The sequence below is a fragment of the Physeter macrocephalus genome, chromosome 11, assembly GCF_002837175.3.
Source record: "Physeter macrocephalus isolate SW-GA chromosome 11, ASM283717v5, whole genome shotgun sequence".
In the NCBI taxonomy this organism is placed as follows: Eukaryota; Metazoa; Chordata; class Mammalia; order Artiodactyla; family Physeteridae; genus Physeter; species Physeter macrocephalus.
Window position 1 is genome coordinate 114453686 of NC_041224.1, and position 20997 is coordinate 114474682.

Genomic DNA, 20997 nt, shown 5'->3' on the forward strand with positions numbered 1-20997 from the left:
GCAATGAACATTGTGGTACATGACTCTTTTTGAATTATGGTTTTCTCAGGGTATATGCCCAGTAGTGGGATTGATGGGTCATCTGGTAGTTCTATTTTTAGTTCTCTAAGGAACCTCCATGCTGTTCTCCATAGTGGCTGTATCAATTGACATTCCCACCAACAGTGCAAGAGTGTTCCCTTTTCTCCACACCCTATCCAGCATTTATCATTTGTAGATTTTTTGATGATGACCATTCTGACTGGTGTGAGGTGATACCTCATTGTAGTTTTGATATGCATTTCTCTAATGATTAGTGATGTTGAGCATCCTTTCATGTGTTTGCTGGCAATCTGTATATCTTCTTTGGAGAAATGTCTGTTTAGGTCTTCTGCCCATTTTTGGATTGGGTTGTTTGTATTTTTGATATTGACCTTCATGAGCTGGTTGTATATTTTGCAGATTAATCCTCTGTCAGTTGCTTCCTTTGCAAATATTTTCTCCCATTCTGTGTTCTGCCTATGTTTTTCTCTAAGAATTTTATGGTGTCTGGCCTTACATTTAGGTCTTCAATCCATTCTGAGTTTATTTTTGTGTATGGTGTTAGGGAATGTTCTAATTTCATTCTTTTACATGTAGCTGTCCAGTTTTGCCAGCACCACTTATTGAAGAGGCTGTCTGTTTAGTTTTTGAAAAATGCCATTGGCAGTTTGATAGGGATTGCACTGAATCTGTAGATTGCTTTGGGTAGTATAGTCATTTTCACAATGTTGGCTCTTCCAGTCCAAGAGCATGGTATATCACTCCATCTGTTTGTATCATCTTTAATTTCTTTCATGAGTCTTACAGTTTTCTGCATACAGGTCTTTTACCTCCTTAGGTAGGTTTATTCCTAGGTATTTTATTCTTTTTGTTGTAGTGGTAAATGGGAGTGTTTCCTTAATTTCTCTTTCAGATTTTTCATCATTAGTATATAGGAATGCAACAGATTTCTGTGCATTAATTTTGTATCCTGCTACTCTACCAAATTCATTGATTAGCTCTAGTAGTTTTCTGGTAGCATCTTTAGGATTCTCTATGTATAGTATCATGTCATCTGCAAACAGTGACAGTTTTACTTTTTTTCTGATTTGGATTCCTTTTGTTTCTTTTTCTTCTCTGATTGCTGCAGCTAAAACTTCCAAAACTATGTTGAATAATAGTGGTGAGAGTGGGCAACCTTGTCTTGTTCCTGATCTTTGTAGAAATGCTTTCAGTTTTTCACCATTGAGAACGATGTTGGCTGTGGGTTTGTCATCTATGGCCTTTATTATGTTGAGGAAAGTTCCCTCTATGCCTACTTTCTGGAGAGTTTTTATCATAAATGGGTGTTGAATTTTGTCAAAAGCTTTTTCTGCATATATTGAGATGATCATATGGTCTTTTTCCTTCAATTTGTTAATATGGTGTATCACATTGATTGATTTGCATATATTGAAGAATCCTTGCATTCCTGGGATAAACCCCACTTGATCATGGTGTATGATCCTTTTAATGTGCTGTTGGATTCTATTTGCTAGTATTTTGTTGACGATTTTTGCATCTATGTTCATCAGAGATATTGGCCTGCAGTTTTCTTTTTTGTGACATCTTTGCCTGGTCTTGGTATCAGAGTGAGGGTGGCCTCATAGAATGAGTTTGGGAGTGTTCCTCCCTCTGCTATATTTTGGAAGAGTTTTAGAAGGATAGGTGTTAGCTCTTCTGTAAATGTGTTATAGAATTCGCCTGTGAAGCCTCCTGGTCCTGGGCTTTTGTTTGTTGGAAGATTTTTAATCACAGTTTCAATTTCAGATCTTTGCTATTGTTTCCTTCATTTCTTTTTCATTGATTTCTGATCTGATCTTTATGATTTCTTTCCTCCTGCTAACTTTGGGGTTTTTTTTGTTCTCCTTTCTCTAATTGCTTTAGTTGTAAGGTTAGGTTGTTTATTTGGGTTTTTCTTGTTTCTTGAGGTAGGATTGTATTGCTCTAAACTTCCCTCTTAGAACTGCTTTTGCTGCATCCCATTGGTTTGTGGTTGTCGTGTTTTCATTGTCATTTGTTTCTAGGTATTTTTTTATTTCCTCTTTGATTTCTTCAGTGATTTCTTGGTTATTAAGTAGCATATTGTTTAGCCTCCATGTGTTTTTTTTTTTTTTTTTTTTTTACAGTTCTTTTCCTGTAATTGGTATCTATTCCCATAGCATTATGGTTGGAAAAGATACTTGATACGATTTCAATTTTCTTAAATTTACCAAGGCTTGATTTGTGACCTAAGGTATGGTCTATCCTGAGAATGTTCCATGAGCACTTGAGAAGAAAGTGTATTCTGTTTTTGGATGGAATGTCTTGTAAATATCAATTGAGTCCATCTTGTTTAATGTGTCATTTAAAGCTTTTGTTTCCTTATTTATTTTCATTTTGGATGATCTGTCCACTGGTGAAAGTGGGTTGTTAAAGTCCCCTACTATTATTGTATTACTGTTGATTTCCCCTTTTATGGCTGTTAGCATTTGCCTTATATACTGAGGTGCTCCTATGTTGGTGCATAAATATTTATGATTGTTTTATCTTCTTCTTGGATTGCTCCCTTGATCCTTATGTAGTGTCCTTCTTTGTCTCTTGTAATAGTCTTTATTTTAAAGTCTATTTTGTCTGATATGAGAATTGCTACTCCAGCTTTCTTTTGATTTCCATCTTCATGGAATATCTTTGTCCATCCCCTCATTTTCAGTCTGTATGTGTCCCTAGGTCTGAAGTGGTTCTCTTGTAGACAGCATATGTACGGGTCTTGGTTTTGTATCCATTCAGCCAGTCTATGTCTTTTGGTTGGAGCATTTAATCCATTTACATTTAAGGTAATTATCGATATGTATGTTCCTATTACCATTTTCTAAATTGTTTGGGGTTTGTTATTGTAGGTCTTTTACTTCTCTTGTGTTTCCTGCCAGAGAATTCCTTTAGCATTTGTTGTAAAGCTGGTTTGGTGGTGCTGAATTCTTTTAACTTTTGCTTATCTGTAAAGGTTTTAATTTCTCCATTGAATCTGAATGAGATCCTTGCTGGGTAGAGTAATCTTGGTTGTAGGCTTTTCCCTTTCATCACTTTAAATATGTACTGCCACTCCCTTCTGGCCTGCAGAGTTTCTGCTGAAAGATCAGCTGTTAACCTTATGGAGACTCCCTTGTATGTTATTTGTTGCTTTTCCCTTGTGGCTTTTAATATTTTTTCTTTCTATTTAATTTTTGATAGTTTGATTAATATGTGTCTTGGCGTGTTTCTCTTTGGGTTTATCCTGTATGGTACTCTCTGTGCTTCCTGGACTTGATTGACTATCTTTTCCCATGTTAGAGAAGTTTTCAACTATAATCTTTTAAAATATTTTTTCAGACCCTTTCTTTTTCTCTTCTTCTTCTGGGACCCCTATAATTCGAATGTTGGTGCATTTAATGTTGTTCCAGAGGTCTCTGAGACTGTCCTCAATTCTTCTCATTCTTTTTTCTTTATTCTGCTCCCTGGCAGTTATTCCACCATTTTATCTTCCAGCTCACTTATCCATTCTTCTGCCTCAGTTACTCTGTTATTGATTCCTTCTAGGGTATTTTTAATTTCAGTAATTGTGTTGTTCATCACTGATTGTTTGTTCTTTAGTTCTTCTAGATCCTTGTGAATGTTTCTTGTATCTTCTCCATTCTGTTTCTGAGATTTTGGATCATTTTGACTATCATTGCTCTGAATTCTTTTTCACTTTATCTGTAACTTTTTTTTGTCGTTTCTTTTTTTTTTTTTTTTGATGGGTGGTGTTGTTTTCCTGTCTTACTGGTTGTTTGGCCTGAGACGTCCAGCACTGGAGTTTACAGGCAGTTGGATAGAGCTGGGTCTTGGTGCTGAGATGAGGACCTATGGGCGTCATCACTCCGATTGATATTCCCTGGTGTTTGAGGTTCTCTGTTAGTCCAGCAGTTTGGACTTGGAGCTGCTACCACAGGAGCTCGGGCCTGACCTCCAGCCTGGGAACCAAGATCCCACAAGCCTTGGCTATGGGGGCAGAGTTTAGGCAGGGGGTGGAACTTAGGAAGGGACGGGGTTTAGGGTGTGGTGGGACCTAGGCAGCGGGGAGAGGTGATGTTTGAGCGTGGGGTGTGGCTTGGGTGGGTTATGTTCAACTGTGGGGCAGGGCCTCTGCTTAGGACCTGCACAGAAGGGGAGAGGCAGATGTCCAAATGAGGGCCTCTGGAGTGTGGAGTTCTGGAGTTTGGAGGCAGTGCCCTGGGTGGGGGTGTAGGAGTGGGGCTTGGGCTCTGCACGGCAGGAGGGAGGCTCTGAGGGCACAGGATTAGGCCCGGAAACCCAATAGGGTTCCCAGAGCCTAAGTGGACAGGGAAAACATTGGCAGCATTCTCTTCCGTTCCTTTTCACCCTTCCCACACTGTTTCCCCCAGGGTCTCCCTGGTTGCTGCTGGACCCCTAACCATGGATGGGTCCCACTGTGTGTAGGAACTCCTCCCCTCCTGCAGCCCCGCCTCAGGGGTGCCGGTCTCATAGGTCTGGACTTTACTTTTGCTCCTCCTTCCCACCCTCCCACTCCCTCAGGACCTGCCCGGCAGGAGGGGGCCTAGGTGGGCAGAGGATCAGGCCTGGGATCTCAGCAGGTTCCTGGGGGCCCAAGTGGGCAGGGAGACCTGGTCACGCTCCCTTTTGATCCTCTGCCCTCCCAGTGGTTCCCCAATTTCCCCTTGGGACGTGGGATCCCTTCCCCTCCCCCAGCTGCCCTTCAGGGGTGCCAGTCCCATCCCGCCAACACTTCTCCTCCCCCTCACTCCCCCCACGGCCCACATCCTACCTGGTTGCTGGGGGTTCCTCCCATCCTCTTAGGTGTCTGTGGTCCCCCACCGGTGCCTGGTAGATGCCCTAGTTGTGAGGAGATGCAAATTCCGCGCCCTCCTAGTACACCATCTTGATTCCACCCCCCTGTAGTATTATTTTCTTACACATTTTTTTGGAAAAATTCCACATGGTTACTAATTTTTCCCCCCAGGTAATGTGAACACTAAAGTAAAAGACCATATAATGTTGAAACAAGTTAATTGCCAGTAAACTATGGAGTGATGGTTTTATAGAAACATTTTCCATAATTTGGGTATTGCATTTTAATTTATAGTCAACTTTTTTATAAACTTTATACTTCTATAGACTTTTTTTTTTTTTTTTTTGGCCACATGGCAATGTGGGATCTTAGTTCCCCAACCAGGGATCAAACCCGTGTCACCTGCAGTGGAAGCACAGAGTCTTAACCACTGGACCACCAGGGAAGTCTATAGACTTTTGTAAAAAGTGAGATACCTCTGAATCCCAGTTGGGGTTTGCTTGTTTCTTCTTTGTTTGACATAAAACTATAGGAGCCATTAGCAAATCAAATTTTAATTCTCAATTCCTTTAGTTTGATTTGAATTAAAAAATCTGTAACATTGTATTTGACCCTGTAAGAGTGCTTACAGGCTTATCACTTGAGTCCTAGTGCAAAGCTATTAGGAGATCACTACTCTTTGGAAGAGGGAGAAAATATGAGAATAATCTATCTCCGTATGTCTTTCACAGTTTTCACTGGAAATCAGATGTCCAACAAGAATTGACAAAACCTAATTTAAGAAATATAGAGTTGAGACTTCCCTGGTGTTCCAGTGGGTAAGACTATGCACTCCCAGTGCAGGGGGCCTGGGTTCAATCCCTGGTTGGGGAGCTAGATCCCACATGCATGCCACAACTAAGAGTTCACATGCCACAACTAAGAAGCCCACATGCCACAACTAAAAGATCCTGTGTGCCACTGCAACTAAGACTCAGCACAGCAAAAATAAATAAATAAATACATATTAAAGAAAGAAAGAAATACAGAGTTAAATTTATCAAAATCCAAAACATTTTGTTTGAAGTATTTTCAATCTGAGAGGTAACTTGATACTCCATTTTATAGGAAAGGGAAGTAATACATAGTAATCAGAATTTAAAACAAAATAAAATTAGAAAGATAAAATATATTAGGAAAAATAAAACTGTAATTGAAACAACTGCAACAAGGTAAAATAAAACCACAACAGAAAAAGAAAAAGAAAAAAAAAAAAGGAAGGGGTGGGAACAAGCCAAAAGGAGAGAACAATAACAAAGTATAAAGAATAAAATAAAATTAGAAAAATAAAATATTTATTATGAAAAATAAAAATATAAAAGAATCAACAACAATGAATCAGCAAGGTAAAACAGAACCCCAATCTAAAAGAGGAAAAAAAAAAAAAAAAAAGCCTTGGCTATGGGGGCAGAGTTTAGGCAGGGGGTGGAACTTAGGAAGGGACGGGGTTTAGGGTGTGGTGGGACCTAGGCAGCGGGGAGAGGTGATGTTTGAGCGTGGGGTGTGGCTTGGGTGGGTTATGTTCAACTGTGGGGCAGGGCCTCTGCTTAGGACCTGCACAGAAGGGGAGAGGCAGATGTCCAAATGAGGGCCTCTGGAGTGTGGAGTTCTGGAGTTTGGAGGCAGTGCCCTGGGTGGGGGTGTAGGAGTGGGGCTTGGGCTCTGCACGGCAGGAGGGAGGCTCTGAGGGCACAGGATTAGGCCCGGAAACCCAATAGGGTTCCCAGAGCCTAAGTGGACAGGGAAAACATTGGCAGCATTCTCTTCCGTTCCTTTTCACCCTTCCCACACTGTTTCCCCCAGGGTCTCCCTGGTTGCTGCTGGACCCCTAACCATGGATGGGTCCCACTGTGTGTAGGAACTCCTCCCCTCCTGCAGCCCCGCCTCAGGGGTGCCGGTCTCATAGGTCTGGACTTTACTTTTGCTCCTCCTTCCCACCCTCCCACTCCCTCAGGACCTGCCCGGCAGGAGGGGGCCTAGGTGGGCAGAGGATCAGGCCTGGGATCTCAGCAGGTTCCTGGGGGCCCAAGTGGGCAGGGAGACCTGGTCACGCTCCCTTTTGATCCTCTGCCCTCCCAGTGGTTCCCCAATTTCCCCTTGGGACGTGGGATCCCTTCCCCTCCCCCAGCTGCCCTTCAGGGGTGCCAGTCCCATCCCGCCAACACTTCTCCTCCCCCTCACTCCCCCCACGGCCCACATCCTACCTGGTTGCTGGGGGTTCCTCCCATCCTCTTAGGTGTCTGTGGTCCCCCACCGGTGCCTGGTAGATGCCCTAGTTGTGAGGAGATGCAAATTCCGCGCCCTCCTAGTACACCATCTTGATTCCACCCCCCTGTAGTATTATTTTCTTACACATTTTTTTGGAAAAATTCCACATGGTTACTAATTTTTCCCCCCAGGTAATGTGAACACTAAAGTAAAAGACCATATAATGTTGAAACAAGTTAATTGCCAGTAAACTATGGAGTGATGGTTTTATAGAAACATTTTCCATAATTTGGGTATTGCATTTTAATTTATAGTCAACTTTTTTATAAACTTTATACTTCTATAGACTTTTTTTTTTTTTTTTTTGGCCACATGGCAATGTGGGATCTTAGTTCCCCAACCAGGGATCAAACCCGTGTCACCTGCAGTGGAAGCACAGAGTCTTAACCACTGGACCACCAGGGAAGTCTATAGACTTTTGTAAAAAGTGAGATACCTCTGAATCCCAGTTGGGGTTTGCTTGTTTCTTCTTTGTTTGACATAAAACTATAGGAGCCATTAGCAAATCAAATTTTAATTCTCAATTCCTTTAGTTTGATTTGAATTAAAAAATCTGTAACATTGTATTTGACCCTGTAAGAGTGCTTACAGGCTTATCACTTGAGTCCTAGTGCAAAGCTATTAGGAGATCACTACTCTTTGGAAGAGGGAGAAAATATGAGAATAATCTATCTCCGTATGTCTTTCACAGTTTTCACTGGAAATCAGATGTCCAACAAGAATTGACAAAACCTAATTTAAGAAATATAGAGTTGAGACTTCCCTGGTGTTCCAGTGGGTAAGACTATGCACTCCCAGTGCAGGGGGCCTGGGTTCAATCCCTGGTTGGGGAGCTAGATCCCACATGCATGCCACAACTAAGAGTTCACATGCCACAACTAAGAAGCCCACATGCCACAACTAAAAGATCCTGTGTGCCACTGCAACTAAGACTCAGCACAGCAAAAATAAATAAATAAATACATATTAAAGAAAGAAAGAAATACAGAGTTAAATTTATCAAAATCCAAAACATTTTGTTTGAAGTATTTTCAATCTGAGAGGTAACTTGATACTCCATTTTATAGGAAAGGGAAGTAATACATAGTAATCCTACTTCTCTGCTGGAGTTCTTCCGTATTGATGCATGGTAACATCACAATAGCAAGTCCTGGGAGAAGCCCATCCATAAGACCTCTAGATCTCTTGGTCCCTGCTTCCTCTTCTCTAAAATTAAGATATTAGATGTCTTTGTTAATCCAAAATTTCAATGAAGAGTTTTAGTCGCTAAGCACAAATATTTAATTTGTATGGCTAATTAACCAAACAATTTGGAATAAGGTTTACTACCAGAAGTGTTTCTTCACTAATGGCCCATGCCCATGTTTTGTCAAAGTAAACATTTAGTTCCCCTTCTTAATGTTATTTTAAATTTCAAAATAAGTTACCCTTGACATTAAAACCAAAAAGAATACAATTTTAGAAGAAAAATTTTGATTTTTATTTTGAAAGATACCTGTCGTTATCTCCGTTGTGGGTAGTAAAGGGAAGGTTGAGTCCGGTTACTTACCCGAAAGCAGCTTTTCTATTCTAAGAAGAGTGGAAGGTAAGATAACAACAATAAGAACAGACTCTATGAACTCCAGCCTTTAAGATTTTGTAGCTTTAAACTGCACGCTCCCACCACCACCAGATCTGATAGTGAGCACCTCTTTGGCAAATGACGAATGGACAGTCTATTCTCAATCCCTCCATCCCCCACTCCACACACACATAAATGACTAACGAATAAAAATAAAACAAGTACTTTTGGACAGACAATGTAATGGTCTATTTATAGTATATACACTCCTCATCCTCAGTTTTTGAAATATGGCTTTTCTCCCCTGCTTCAATCATATTGCTGTGAAGACCTTAAGAATTCCTCAGTTCACCCTCCGCCACACCCTGTGCCCTATTTAAGATAGAAAGTCTGATACTTGAACATCTCCAAAAATACAACATCCATCCGTTTTGGTGAAACTTCCAGCTTGTCTCTGCTATTAATATATATGTGTTTTAAATGGGTGTGAAATGGTATCTTGTGTTTTTAATTTGCATTTTCCTAAGGATTAATGATGTTGGTGTACAAATAACCATTCTTATTTGGATTTATATATATATATATGTATTTTTTTTTTAAAGGCTTAATTTTTATTTTTTTGGCTGCATTCGGTCTTTGTTGCTGCATGCAGGCTTTCTCTAGTTGTGGTGAGCAGGGCCTACTCTTTGTTGCGGTGCGCAGGCTTCTCATTGTAGTGGCTTCTCTTGTTGCAGAGCATGGGCTCTAGGCACACGGGCTTCATAGTTGTGGCACTCGGGCTTCAGTAGTTGTGGCTTGTGGGCTCTACAGCGCAGGCTCAGTAGTTGTGGCACATGGGCTTAGTTGCTCTGCAGCATGTGGGATCTTCCCAGACCAGGGATCAAACCCGTGTCCCCTGCATTAGCAGGCGGATACTAATCCACTGCACCACCAGGTAAGTCCCTTGGATTTATATTGTATATCTTAAACCAGAATTTGATGACTTTTTTTTCTATTTTTTGGCTGCACTTCATGGCACTCGGGATCTTAGTTCCCCGACCAGGGATCGAACCTCTTCCCCCTGCAGTGGAAGTGCAGAGTCTTAACCAGTGGGCCACCAGGGAAGTCCTGATGAGACTTTTTGATCAATTTACCAAAATGGCTTTAGATCAAGATCTGAGGATCACATGAAGCACTAGAAAATTTTCAGATATACTGCTAGAAAAATGGTAGACCAGACTATTAAGGTTTATTCTCAAAGCACTTTCATAATTTTTCTGCAAAATTGTTAGCTTCAGGATTCCTGCAAATCCTAATTTGTTTGGAATTTAACATTTTTAAATGTTTTAATTATTTTAAAACTATTTAAGTAAAATAGCACACATTCAAAATTAATCAAATGTGGTTGAAATATTTCTTGAGTGGCCCAGGGATTTAACAGAAAGTAAAAGTCGCAGCTGAAGCTACTAAAAAAATGTATTCTGAATCATAAAGAAGATATTTAGAGAGAGGGGGAGAGATAGGGAGCAGGGAGGAAAATGGATGGGAAGAAAAGCAGGTGGTGATGGATTTCCTGAAGTCAAATTTCAGTAGTTTTAGAACTGCAGTAGGAAGAATCCATTGGGAAGAATGTGCAAACTACACTGGGGAAGAGGATGAGGAGGGAAAAAGGGGACTCTGTTGAGTGCTTTGCATTTCCTTCACCTCTTTTTGCCCTGACAGAAAGTCTGTGAAGTAGCTGTCTTTATTCCCAGTTGACAGATGAGAAAACTGTATTATCACAGAATTCCAGTAAATTTTGAAGCAAAGAAACAAACTTTTAGTGTATAAAAAAAGAGTGTATAACATTTTACAAACTCTGAGGGAGGTGATCCAAATTAGATGAAAATCTGCTAATGACCAGTATTATTTCCTCTCACTTAAGGATGGAGAAATTCAGAAATAGTTAAATAACTTCGAGGCCTACGGAATGAATCAACATGCTGTGGCAAATAGAATCTAGCACTTGCTAGTTCCATGTTTCCTGAGTTAGGCCATACTGATTAGATGCTCTCAGCACATCCATTTTTTTTTTTTTTTTTTTTAGAAATTTTATTTTATTTTATTTTTTATTTTTTTAGGCTGTGTAGGGTCTTTGTTGCTGTGCTCAGGCTTTCTCTAGTTGCCGCGAGGGGTGGCTACTCTTTGTTGCAGTGCACAGGCTTCTCATTGTGGTGGCTTCTCTTGTTGTGGAGCACAGGCTTTAGGCGCACAGGCTTCAGTAGTTATAGCACAAGGGTTCAGTAGTTGTGGCTCTCGGGCTCTAGAGCACAGGCCCAGTAGTTGTGGCACACAGGCTTAGTTGCTCCGCAGCATGTGGGATCTTCCTAGGCCAGGGGTTGAACCCGTATCCCCTGAATTGGCAGGCGGATTCTTAACCACTGCATCACCAGGGAAGTCCAGCACATCCATTTTGAAAAAGAGTACATATTTTACAGAAGTATGGCATTTAGAAATGCCACAATAAATGAAACAATAGCTTCATTATTAAAGTAAACATTTATTTTTTAGTTGGCTAATTTTGTAAAATTATATAATGCAGCTCAACATTTTTTTTTTTTTTTTTTTTTTTTTTTTTGCGGTACGCAGGCCTCTCACTGCTGTAGCCCTCCCCCTGTGGCGCACAGGCTTTTTTTTTTTTTTTTTTTTTTTTGCGGTACGCAGGCCTCTCACTGCTGTAGCCCTCCCGCTGTGGAGCACAGGCTCCGGACACGCAGGCTCAGCAGCCATGGCTCACGGGCCCAGCCACTCCATGGCATGTGGGATCCTCCCAGACCAGGGCACGAACCCACGTGCCCTGTATCGGCAGGCGGACCCTCAACCACTGCGCCACCAGGGAAGCCCTCAACATTTTGTTTTACAAATTTATTTTTATTTATTTTTGGCTGCGTTGGGTCTTTGTTGCTGCATGTGGGCTTTCTCTAGTTGTGGTGAGCAGGGGCTACTCTTAATGGTAGTGTGTGGGCTTCTCATTGCGGTGGCTTGTCTTGTTGAGGAACATGGGCTCTAGAGCGCAGGCTCAGTAGTTGTGGCACACGGTCTTAGTTGCTCCACAGCACGTGAGATTTTCCTGGACCAGGGCTCGGACCCGTGTCCCCTGCATTGGCAGGCGGATTCTTAACCACTGCGCCATCAGGGTAGCCCAGCTCAACATTTTTTAAACAAACTTTTTGTGTGTAACACAAAAAGTAAGACATCTCTTAAAACTTGGGAAAGAAAGCAAAGTAAGGATAGAGAATAAAAATTGCCCCTAATCCTACCATCCAGATTTAAGCAAAATACATTTTGGTATAATTCCTTCCTTTTATGCTTATTAAAGTAGCTCTGAACTTTGTATAATATACATGTACATGTACTATTTTAGTAACTTTACAAAGTTGTGCAAATATTACCATGCTAATAAATCCAGTGTTTGCAGATTTTCATCATCCTAAAAAGAAACCCATCCCCGTTTTCCCCCACACCTTTCTCTCCTGGCCCTAGGTAACTACTAATATGCTTTCTATCTCTATAGATTAGCCTTTTCTGGGCATTTCGTATTAATAGAATTGTGCAATAGTATTTTGCATCTGGCTTCTTTCACTTAACATAATGTTTTAAAGTTTCATCCATTTTGTAGCATGTGGCAGTATTTTCTTCTCATTTGCTGTTGAATAGTTTTCCCTTGTCGGTAGATACACCCCATTTATTTTAATCCATTCATTAGCTGGTGGACGTTTGGTTTGTTTCTACTTTTTGTCTATTAAGAGTAATGCTTTTATGAACATTCATGTACAAATTATTTTTGTGGACATATGTTTTCATTTCTCTTGGGTATATATTTAGAAGTAGAATCTCTGGATAATATGGTAAGTTCATCTTTAACTTTTTAAGAAACTGCCAAATTGTTTTCCAAAGTGGCTGTATCATTTATGCATGATACAAAATTAAAATATAGAAATCTGTTGCATTTCTATAAACTAACAATGAACTATCAGAAGGAGACATTAAGGAAATGATCCCATTTATCATCGCATCAAAATTCCCTGGCAGTCCAGTGGTTAGGACTCCGTGTTTTCACTGCTGAGGGTGCGGGTTCGATCCCTGGTCGGGGAACTAAGATCCCACGAGCCATGTGGCACGGCCAAAAAAAAAAAAAAAAAGACCCAGTTCTTATCACATCAAAAAGAATAAAATACCTAGGAATAAACCTACCTAAGAGGTAAAAGACCTGTACTTGGAAAACTGTCAGACACTGATGAAAGAGATTGAAGATGACACAAACAGATAGAAAGATATATTGTATTCTTAGATTGGAAGAAGCAATATTGTTAAAATGACCATGCTACCCAAGGCAATCTACAGATTCAGTGAAATCCCTATAAAAATACCAATGGGCTCGCCGCAACTAGAGAAAACCCGTACACAGCATCGAAGACCCAATGCAGCCCCCCAAAAAGAAAGAAATTAAAATAATAATAATTTTTTAAAAATACCAATGGTATTTTTCACAGAACTAGAACAAATAATTTTAAAATTTGTATGAAATACCAAAGACCCTGAATTGCCAAAACAATCTTGTGAAAGAACAGAGCAAGAGGAATCACACTTCCTGACTTCAGACTATATTATAAAACTACAGTAATCAGAAAAGTATGGTACTGGCACAAAAACAGACATAGAGATCAATGGACCAAAATATAGATCCCAGAAATAAACCCAGGCATTTATGGTCAATTAATCTATGACAAGCCAGGCAAGAATGTACAATGGAGAAAAGACAGTCTCCTCAATAAGCGGTGCTGGGAAAACTGGACAACTACATGTAAAAGAATGAATTAGAACAGGGGTCCCCAACCCCCGGGCAATGGACCCGTACCAGTCCATGGCCTGTTAGGAACCAGGCTGCACAGCAGGAGGTGAGTGGCGGGCGAGTGAGCGAAGCTTCATCTGCCACTCCCCATCTCTCACATGACTGCCTGAACCACCATGTCTTCGCCCCCTGCCCCATCCGTGGAAAAATTGACTTCCACGAAACCAGTCCCTGGTGCCAAAAAGGTTGGGGACCGCTGAATTAGAACATTCTCTAACACCATATACAAAAATAAACCCAAGATGGATTAAAGACCTAAATCTGAGACCAGAAACCATAAAACTCCTGGAGGAAAACTTAAGCAGAATGCTCTTTGACATAAATTGTAGCAATATTGTTTCGAATCTGTTTTCTAAAACAAAGAAAATAGAAGCAAATATTAACAAATGAGACCTAATTAGACTTAAAAATTTTGCACAGCAAAGGAAACGAAAAGATAACCCACAGAATGGGAGAAAATATTTGCAAATGATATGACTGATAAGGGGTTAATATCCAAAATATATAAACAGCTTATACAACTCAATAAAAAAAATACACAACCCGATTAAAAAATGCACTGAAGACCTGAAAAGACATTTTTCCGTGGAAGACATACAGATGGCCAACAGGAACAAGAAAAAGATGCTCAACATTGCTAATTGTCAGAGACATGCAACTCAAAACCACAATGAGATATCACTTCACACTTGTTAGAATGGCTATCATCCAAAAAAGCACGAATAACAAATGTTGGCAAGGATGTGGAGAAAAGGGAACCCTCATACACTGTTGGTGAGAATGTAAACTGGTGCAGTCCCTATGGAAAACAGTATGGAGGGTTCTCAAAAAACAAAAAATAAAACTACCATGTGACCCAGGAATTCCACTCCTAGGTGTATATCCGAAAGAAATAAAAACACTAATTAGAAAGATACATGCACCCCAATGTTCATAGCAGCATTATTTACGATTGCCAAGATATGGAAGCAACCTAAGTGTCTATCAACAGATGAATGGATAAAGAAGATGTGGTGTATGTATATGCAATGGAATATTACTGAACCATTAAAAAAAAAATGAAACTCTGCCATTTGCAACAATGTGGATGGACCTAGAGGTTATTACGCTAAATGAAATAAGTCAGGCAGAGAAAGACAAATACTCTGTTATCACTTATATGTGGAATCGAAAAAATACAACAAACTAGTGAGTATAACAAAAAAGAAACAGACTCACAGATATAGTTACCAGTGGGGAGAGGGAAGTGGGGAGGGGCAATATAAGGGTAGGGGTTTCAGAAGTACAAACTAGTATGTATAAAATAAGCTACAAGGATATATAGTACAACACAGGAAATATAGCCAATGTTTTATGACTATAAATGGAGTGTAACCTTTAAAAATTGTGAATCACTATACTGTACACCTGTAACATATAATATTGTACATCAACTATACTTCAACTAAAAAAAAAAAGTGACTGTAACATTTACATTTCCACCAGTACCATATGAGGGTTCCAGTGTCTTCACATCCGGGCCAGCATGTGTTATCTTCTGCATTTTTTGTTATAGCCGTTCAAGTGGGTGTGAAGTGGTATCTTGTTAAAGTTTTAATTTGCATTTTCCTAAGGTTTAATGATGTTGAACATCTTTTCATGTGCTTATTAGCCATTCATATATCCTGTTTGTTCAAATGTATTTTCAGATCCATTGTTCTTTTTTTAATTGAAGTATAGTTGATTTACAGTGTTTCAGGTGTACAGCGATGTTTCTGGTGTGTGTTTGTGTATGTGTATTCTTTTTTTTTTTTTAATTTTATTTATTTTTGGCTCCGTTGGGCCTTAGTTGTGGCATGCAGGATCTTTCGTTGCAGTGCGCGGACTTCTGTCTAGTTGTGGCTTGTGGGCTCAGTAGTTGCAGCTGGTGGGCTTAGTTGCCCCAAGGCATCTGGGATCTTAGTTCCCCAACCAGGGATCGAAGAGGTGTCCCCTGAATTGCAAGACGGATTCTTAACCACTGGACCACCAGGGAAGTCCATCTATATCTCCATATATATCTATATCTATATCTATATATCTATATATATATATATATTCTTTTTCAGATTCTTTCCCATTATAGGTTATTACAAGATATTGAATATAATTCCCTGTGCTACACAGTAGGTCCTCTTTGTTTATTTTTTAATTGTGATGCGTGTCTTCCTATTAAAAGTCTTTTATATATTCTGGATACAAGTCCTTTATCAGATATATGATTTGCAAATAATTTCTCCCAGTCTGTGACTTTTCATTTTCTTAATAGTATCTTTTAAAGTTTAAGTTTTTCAATCTGATAAAATCCAGTTCGTAAATTTTTTTCTTTCTGTTATGGATTGTGCATTTGGTCTTAAATCTGTTTCTTCTAAAAGTTTTATAGTTTTACCTCTTACAGTTAGGTCTATGATCTATTTTGAGTTAATTTTTGTGTATGGTGTGACATAAGGGTCTAAATGCATTGTTGTAATTTCTTGAGGTGAAGTGAAATAGTCTCGTCAGCTACTGGTAAATCCTTGGCAAAAGAATGATTCTCTGCTTCTTGGAAACGTCACTGTATTCCAATATATGTACAACTTTGAGAGAGACTACCTGGGGCCATGATGGATGGGGCTGCCACCCAAGCCAGCCAAATCAACTGGATGAACCTGAGGATCTGTGGGGTGACATGTCAAGCCAGATTGCCCTCTTATCCAGCACAGTATGGATTAAGATCCATGACCAAATGAAAGAAATTACCTGTAATACCTGTGTTTCTGTTTACTCTCTTCCTTTACTGTCTTGTATCTAGTGAGCACTCAGTTCGTGTTATTTGATATGATTTCATAAGCAAAAAGGCAGACTTCATGACCTTGTACGTGTGTACTTTAATGAGTCTTTAACACTTTGATGCACTGAGTATGGTCCTTGCCCCAGACATACTGAATCAGATTCTATATTTTAATATGCTCCCCAAATGATTTATGTGCTCATTAAGTTTGATGAGCACTGGTCTAGAATAGAGCAAATGACAGCCTGCAGATGAAATCCAGTTGCTGATTATTTTTATAAATAAAGTTTTATTGGAACACAGTTATACCCATTTCTTTACATATTATTTACATCATGTGTGGCTACTTTCATCCTGCGGTGGCTGAGTGATTGAGTAGTTGTGAAAGGGACCTCATGGCCCTCAAAGCCTAAAATATTACCTGGCCCTTTTCAGAAAAAGTTTGCCAACCCGTGGGCTAAGGAAAAGGAGGGAAGGTTCCCAAATGATGATATGTGGTAGAAAGATGAATGGGAGAGCAAGATGTTTTCTACGTCAGAATAGAGCCTGACAGACTGGCAGACTAAGCCATTTATAGAACATACACATTTATGCACATACACACACCTTATCTATTAAAATTAGTGTGTCTCAGGACTTCCCTGGCGGTCCAGTGGTTAAGACTCCGAGTTCCCAATGCTGAGGGGCACGGGTTCAATCCCTGGTTAGGGAACTTAGATCCCGCATGCTGCACGGCGCAGCATAACTAACTAAATAAATAAGTAGATAAATAAATAAAATTAGCATGTCTCTTAGCTAAAAGAAAATAGAATCTACAGATTCAATGCAATCCCTATCAAACTACCACTGGCATTTTTTACAGAAGTAGAACAAAAAATTTCACAATTTGTATGGAAACACAAAAGACCCCGAATAGCCAAAGCAATCTTGAGAATGAAAAATGGAGCTGGAGGAATCAGGCTCCCTGACTTCAGACTATACTACAAGGCTACAGTAATCAAGACAGTATGGTACTGGCACAAAAACAGAAATATAGATCAATGGAACAGGATAGAAAGCCCAGAGATAAACCCACACACATATGGTCACCTTATCTTTGATAAAGGAGGGAAGGATATACAGTGGAGAAAAGACAGCCTCTTCAATAAGTGGTGCTGGGAAAACTGGACAGCTACATGTAAAAGTATGAAATTAGAACAATCCCTAACACCACACACAAGAATAAACTCAAAATGGGTTAAAGACCTAAATGTAAGGCCAGACACTATCAAACTCTTAGAGGAAAACATAGGCAGAACACTCTATGGCATAAATCACAGCAGGATCCTTTTGGACCCATCTCCTAGAGAAATGCAAATAAAAACAAAAAAAAACAAATGGGACCTAATGAAACTTAAAAGCTTTTGCACAGCAAAGGATACCATAAACAAGACCAAAAGACAACCCTCAGAACGAGAGAAAATATTTGCAAATGAAGCAACTGACAAAGGATTCATATCCAAAATTTAGAAGCCACACATGCAGCTCAATACCAAAAAACAGACAACCCAATCCAAAAATGGCCAGCAGAACTAAATAGACATATCTCCAAAGAAGAGACACAGATTGCCAACAAACACATGAGAGAAATGCTCAACATCATTAATCATTAGAGAAATGCCAACCCAAACTACAATGAGGTATCATCTCACACCGGTCAGAATGGCCATCATCAAAAACTCTAGAAACAATAAATGCTGTAGAGGGTGTGCAGAAAAGGGAACACTCTTGCACTGCTGCTGGGAATGTCAATTGATACAGCCACAATGGAGAACACTATGGAGTTTCCTTAAAAAACTACAAATAGAACTACCATACGAACCCGCAATCCCACTACCTGATTCACTTTGTTGTAAAGCAGAAACTAACATCATTGTAAAGCAATTATACTCAAAGATGTTTTAAAAAAAAAGAAAATAGAAAAGACAAGTATAATCAGTGAGAATGTTAATAAAAATGAACCTCATACCTAAACATCTGTATTATACTGATAAAAATTAAGATATTTAAGAAATAGAACCAAATATAACTAAATATACACACCAACAAACAAGCCCTCTTCACTTTGATACAAATACTTGTAGGTCTCTTTTATTTATTTTAATAAACTTTTTATTTGGAATTATTTTATGTTATTTTATTGATTTATTTTTGGCCGCACCATGAGGCTTGCAGGATCTCGTTTCCCTGACCAGGGGTTGAACCCAGGCCGTGGCATTGAAAGCCTGGAATCCTAACCACTAGGCCCCCAGGGAACTCCCCATATTTGGAATAATTTTAAATTTATAAAAAACTTGCAGGCTTCCTTGGTGGCGCAGTGGTTGAGAGTCTGCCTGCTGATGCGGGGGACACGGGTTTGTGCCCCAGTTCAGGAAGATCCCACATCCCATGGAGCGGCTGGGCCCGTGAGCCATGGCCGCTGAGCCTGCGTGTCCGGAGCCTGTGCTCTGCAACAGGAGAGGCCACAACAGTGAGAGGCCCGCATACCGCAAAAAAAAAAAAAGTTGCAAAGATAGTACAGAGAATTTCTGTATACCCTCATCTATCTCCCCTAATGTTATCTTCTTGCATTACCATGGTACATTTGTCAAATCTAAAAAAACAACTTGGGTAGCATTATTATTAACCAAACTTAGACTATTCACCAGTTTTTCATTAATATCCTTTTCTGTTCTGTGAGCCCCTGCAGGATACCACATTGCATGTAGTCATTATTATCTCCTTAAATCTTCTTTGACCTGTGATAGGTTCTCATGCTTCCCTTGTTTTTCACGTTTCAGGGAGTACAGCTCAGATATTTTTTAGAATATCCTTTAATGTGGGTTTGTCTAATGTATTTTCTCATGATTAGAATGGGATTATGGGTTTGGGGAAGAATACCACAGAGGTGAAGTACTCTTCTCATCATGTCATATGGTGGCAGGTGTGGAACATGACATTGTTGATGATTTAGCCTTCATCACTTGGCTAAGGTGGTGTGTGCCAGGTTTTCTACTATAAAGTTACTATTTTCCATTCCCATCTTCTGTTCTTTGGAAGTGAGCCACTAGGTTCAGCTAACCCTCAGATGGATGGGGGGAATTAAGCTCTACCTCCTGGAGGAGAGAGTGTCAACATATATGTTTAATACTCTTCTGTCCCATTTATTTATTCAATCATGTATTTAAATCAGTATGTACTCATGTGTACTTATTTTATACTTTGGGTTATAATCCAGAGCTGTGTTATTTGTTGTTCACATCTTTCTAGCTTTGGCTGTTAGGAGCTCTTCCAGATTGTCTCGTCTGTCAGTCTCTTTTTAAAAGCTTTATTGTGATATAATTCACATACCATAAAAACCACCCATTTAAAGTATACAATTCAATGGCTTTTATATACTCACATATTTGTGCAGCCATCACCACAACCCCACATTTCTTAGACCTCACCCTCCAAACCCCCATCTCCTGGCAACCCTTTATCTACTTTCTGTCTCTACAGATTTGCCTATTCTGAGCATTTCATATAAATGGAATCATATAACATGTCATCCTTGTGACTAGCTTCTTTCACTTTAGCACAGTTTTTTCAAGGTTCATCTGTTTTGTCTCTTTTTCTTTTTGTCCTTTTGTTGTTTGTTTTATTTCTTGTTGTTTTTGCATGATTTCTGTCTGGTCTTTTTAATCTTTATCTATACAGATGTCCCTTCTACATAATCAATATGGGTATAAATTTGGTGTTCTTATTTTGTGATTTAACATTATGTTATCTACATTTTCCCATTCTTCTCATAGTCTGCATATTTATTTTAATGGTTAAAAGACATCAAGTTGGTGTTCATTTGGCTCTCAGTTTGTAGTATCTGGGCTTGTTTTATTTTTCACTACTGTAAATGATGTTGCTGTAATTGTTTTCATGCATATGGATTTTTAATTATACCTTAGGATAGATTCCCAAGACTGAAGTGCTTGAGTTGAAAAGTAGAATCACTTTCATGATTCTTTTTGTTACATTCTACCAGGTTACATTGTAGAAAATTTGTAAAAAATTAAGGGATTGCTAATAACATATACATATCTGTTTCCTTATATAGCCTTACCAGCATTTTTTTCTAATTTTGTTTTTGTGCTTTTTTAAAAATTTAATTTAATTTTTTTTTATACAGCAGGTTCTTATTAGTCATCAATTTTATACACATCAGTGTATACATGTCAATCCCAATCTCCCAATTCATCACACCACCCCCCTTACCACCACTTTCCCCCTTGGTGTCCATACGTTTGTTCTCTACATCTGTGTCTGAATTTCTATCCTGCAAACCAGTTCATCTCTACCATTTTTCTGGGTTCCACATATATGCGTTAATATACGATATTTGTTTTTCTCTTTCTGACTTACTTCACTCTGTATGACAGTCTCTAGATCCAACCACGTCTCTACAAATGACCCAGTTTCGTTCCTTTTTATGGCTGAGTAATATTTCATTGTATATATGTACCATATCTTCTTTATCCATTCATCTGTCAATGGGCATTTAGGTTGCTTCCATGACCTGGCTATTGTAAATAGTGCTGCAATGAACATTGGGG

General features: G+C 39.4%; 1 protein-coding gene across 1 annotated transcript in view; it reads left to right on the top strand.

Annotated features, from left to right (window-relative positions):
* Nucleotides 1-9357: 9357 nt before the first annotated feature.
* The window catches only part of AP4S1 (adaptor related protein complex 4 subunit sigma 1), a 47368-nt gene continuing 35728 nt past the window's right edge, over nt 9358-20997 (top strand). Inside the window, exon 1 of the mRNA XM_007113367.4 lies at nt 9358-9666. Coding sequence (XP_007113429.2) covers nt 9566-9666 — 101 coding nt within the window. The 5' untranslated portion in view covers nt 9358-9565. The remainder of the gene's footprint in view (nt 9667-20997) is intronic.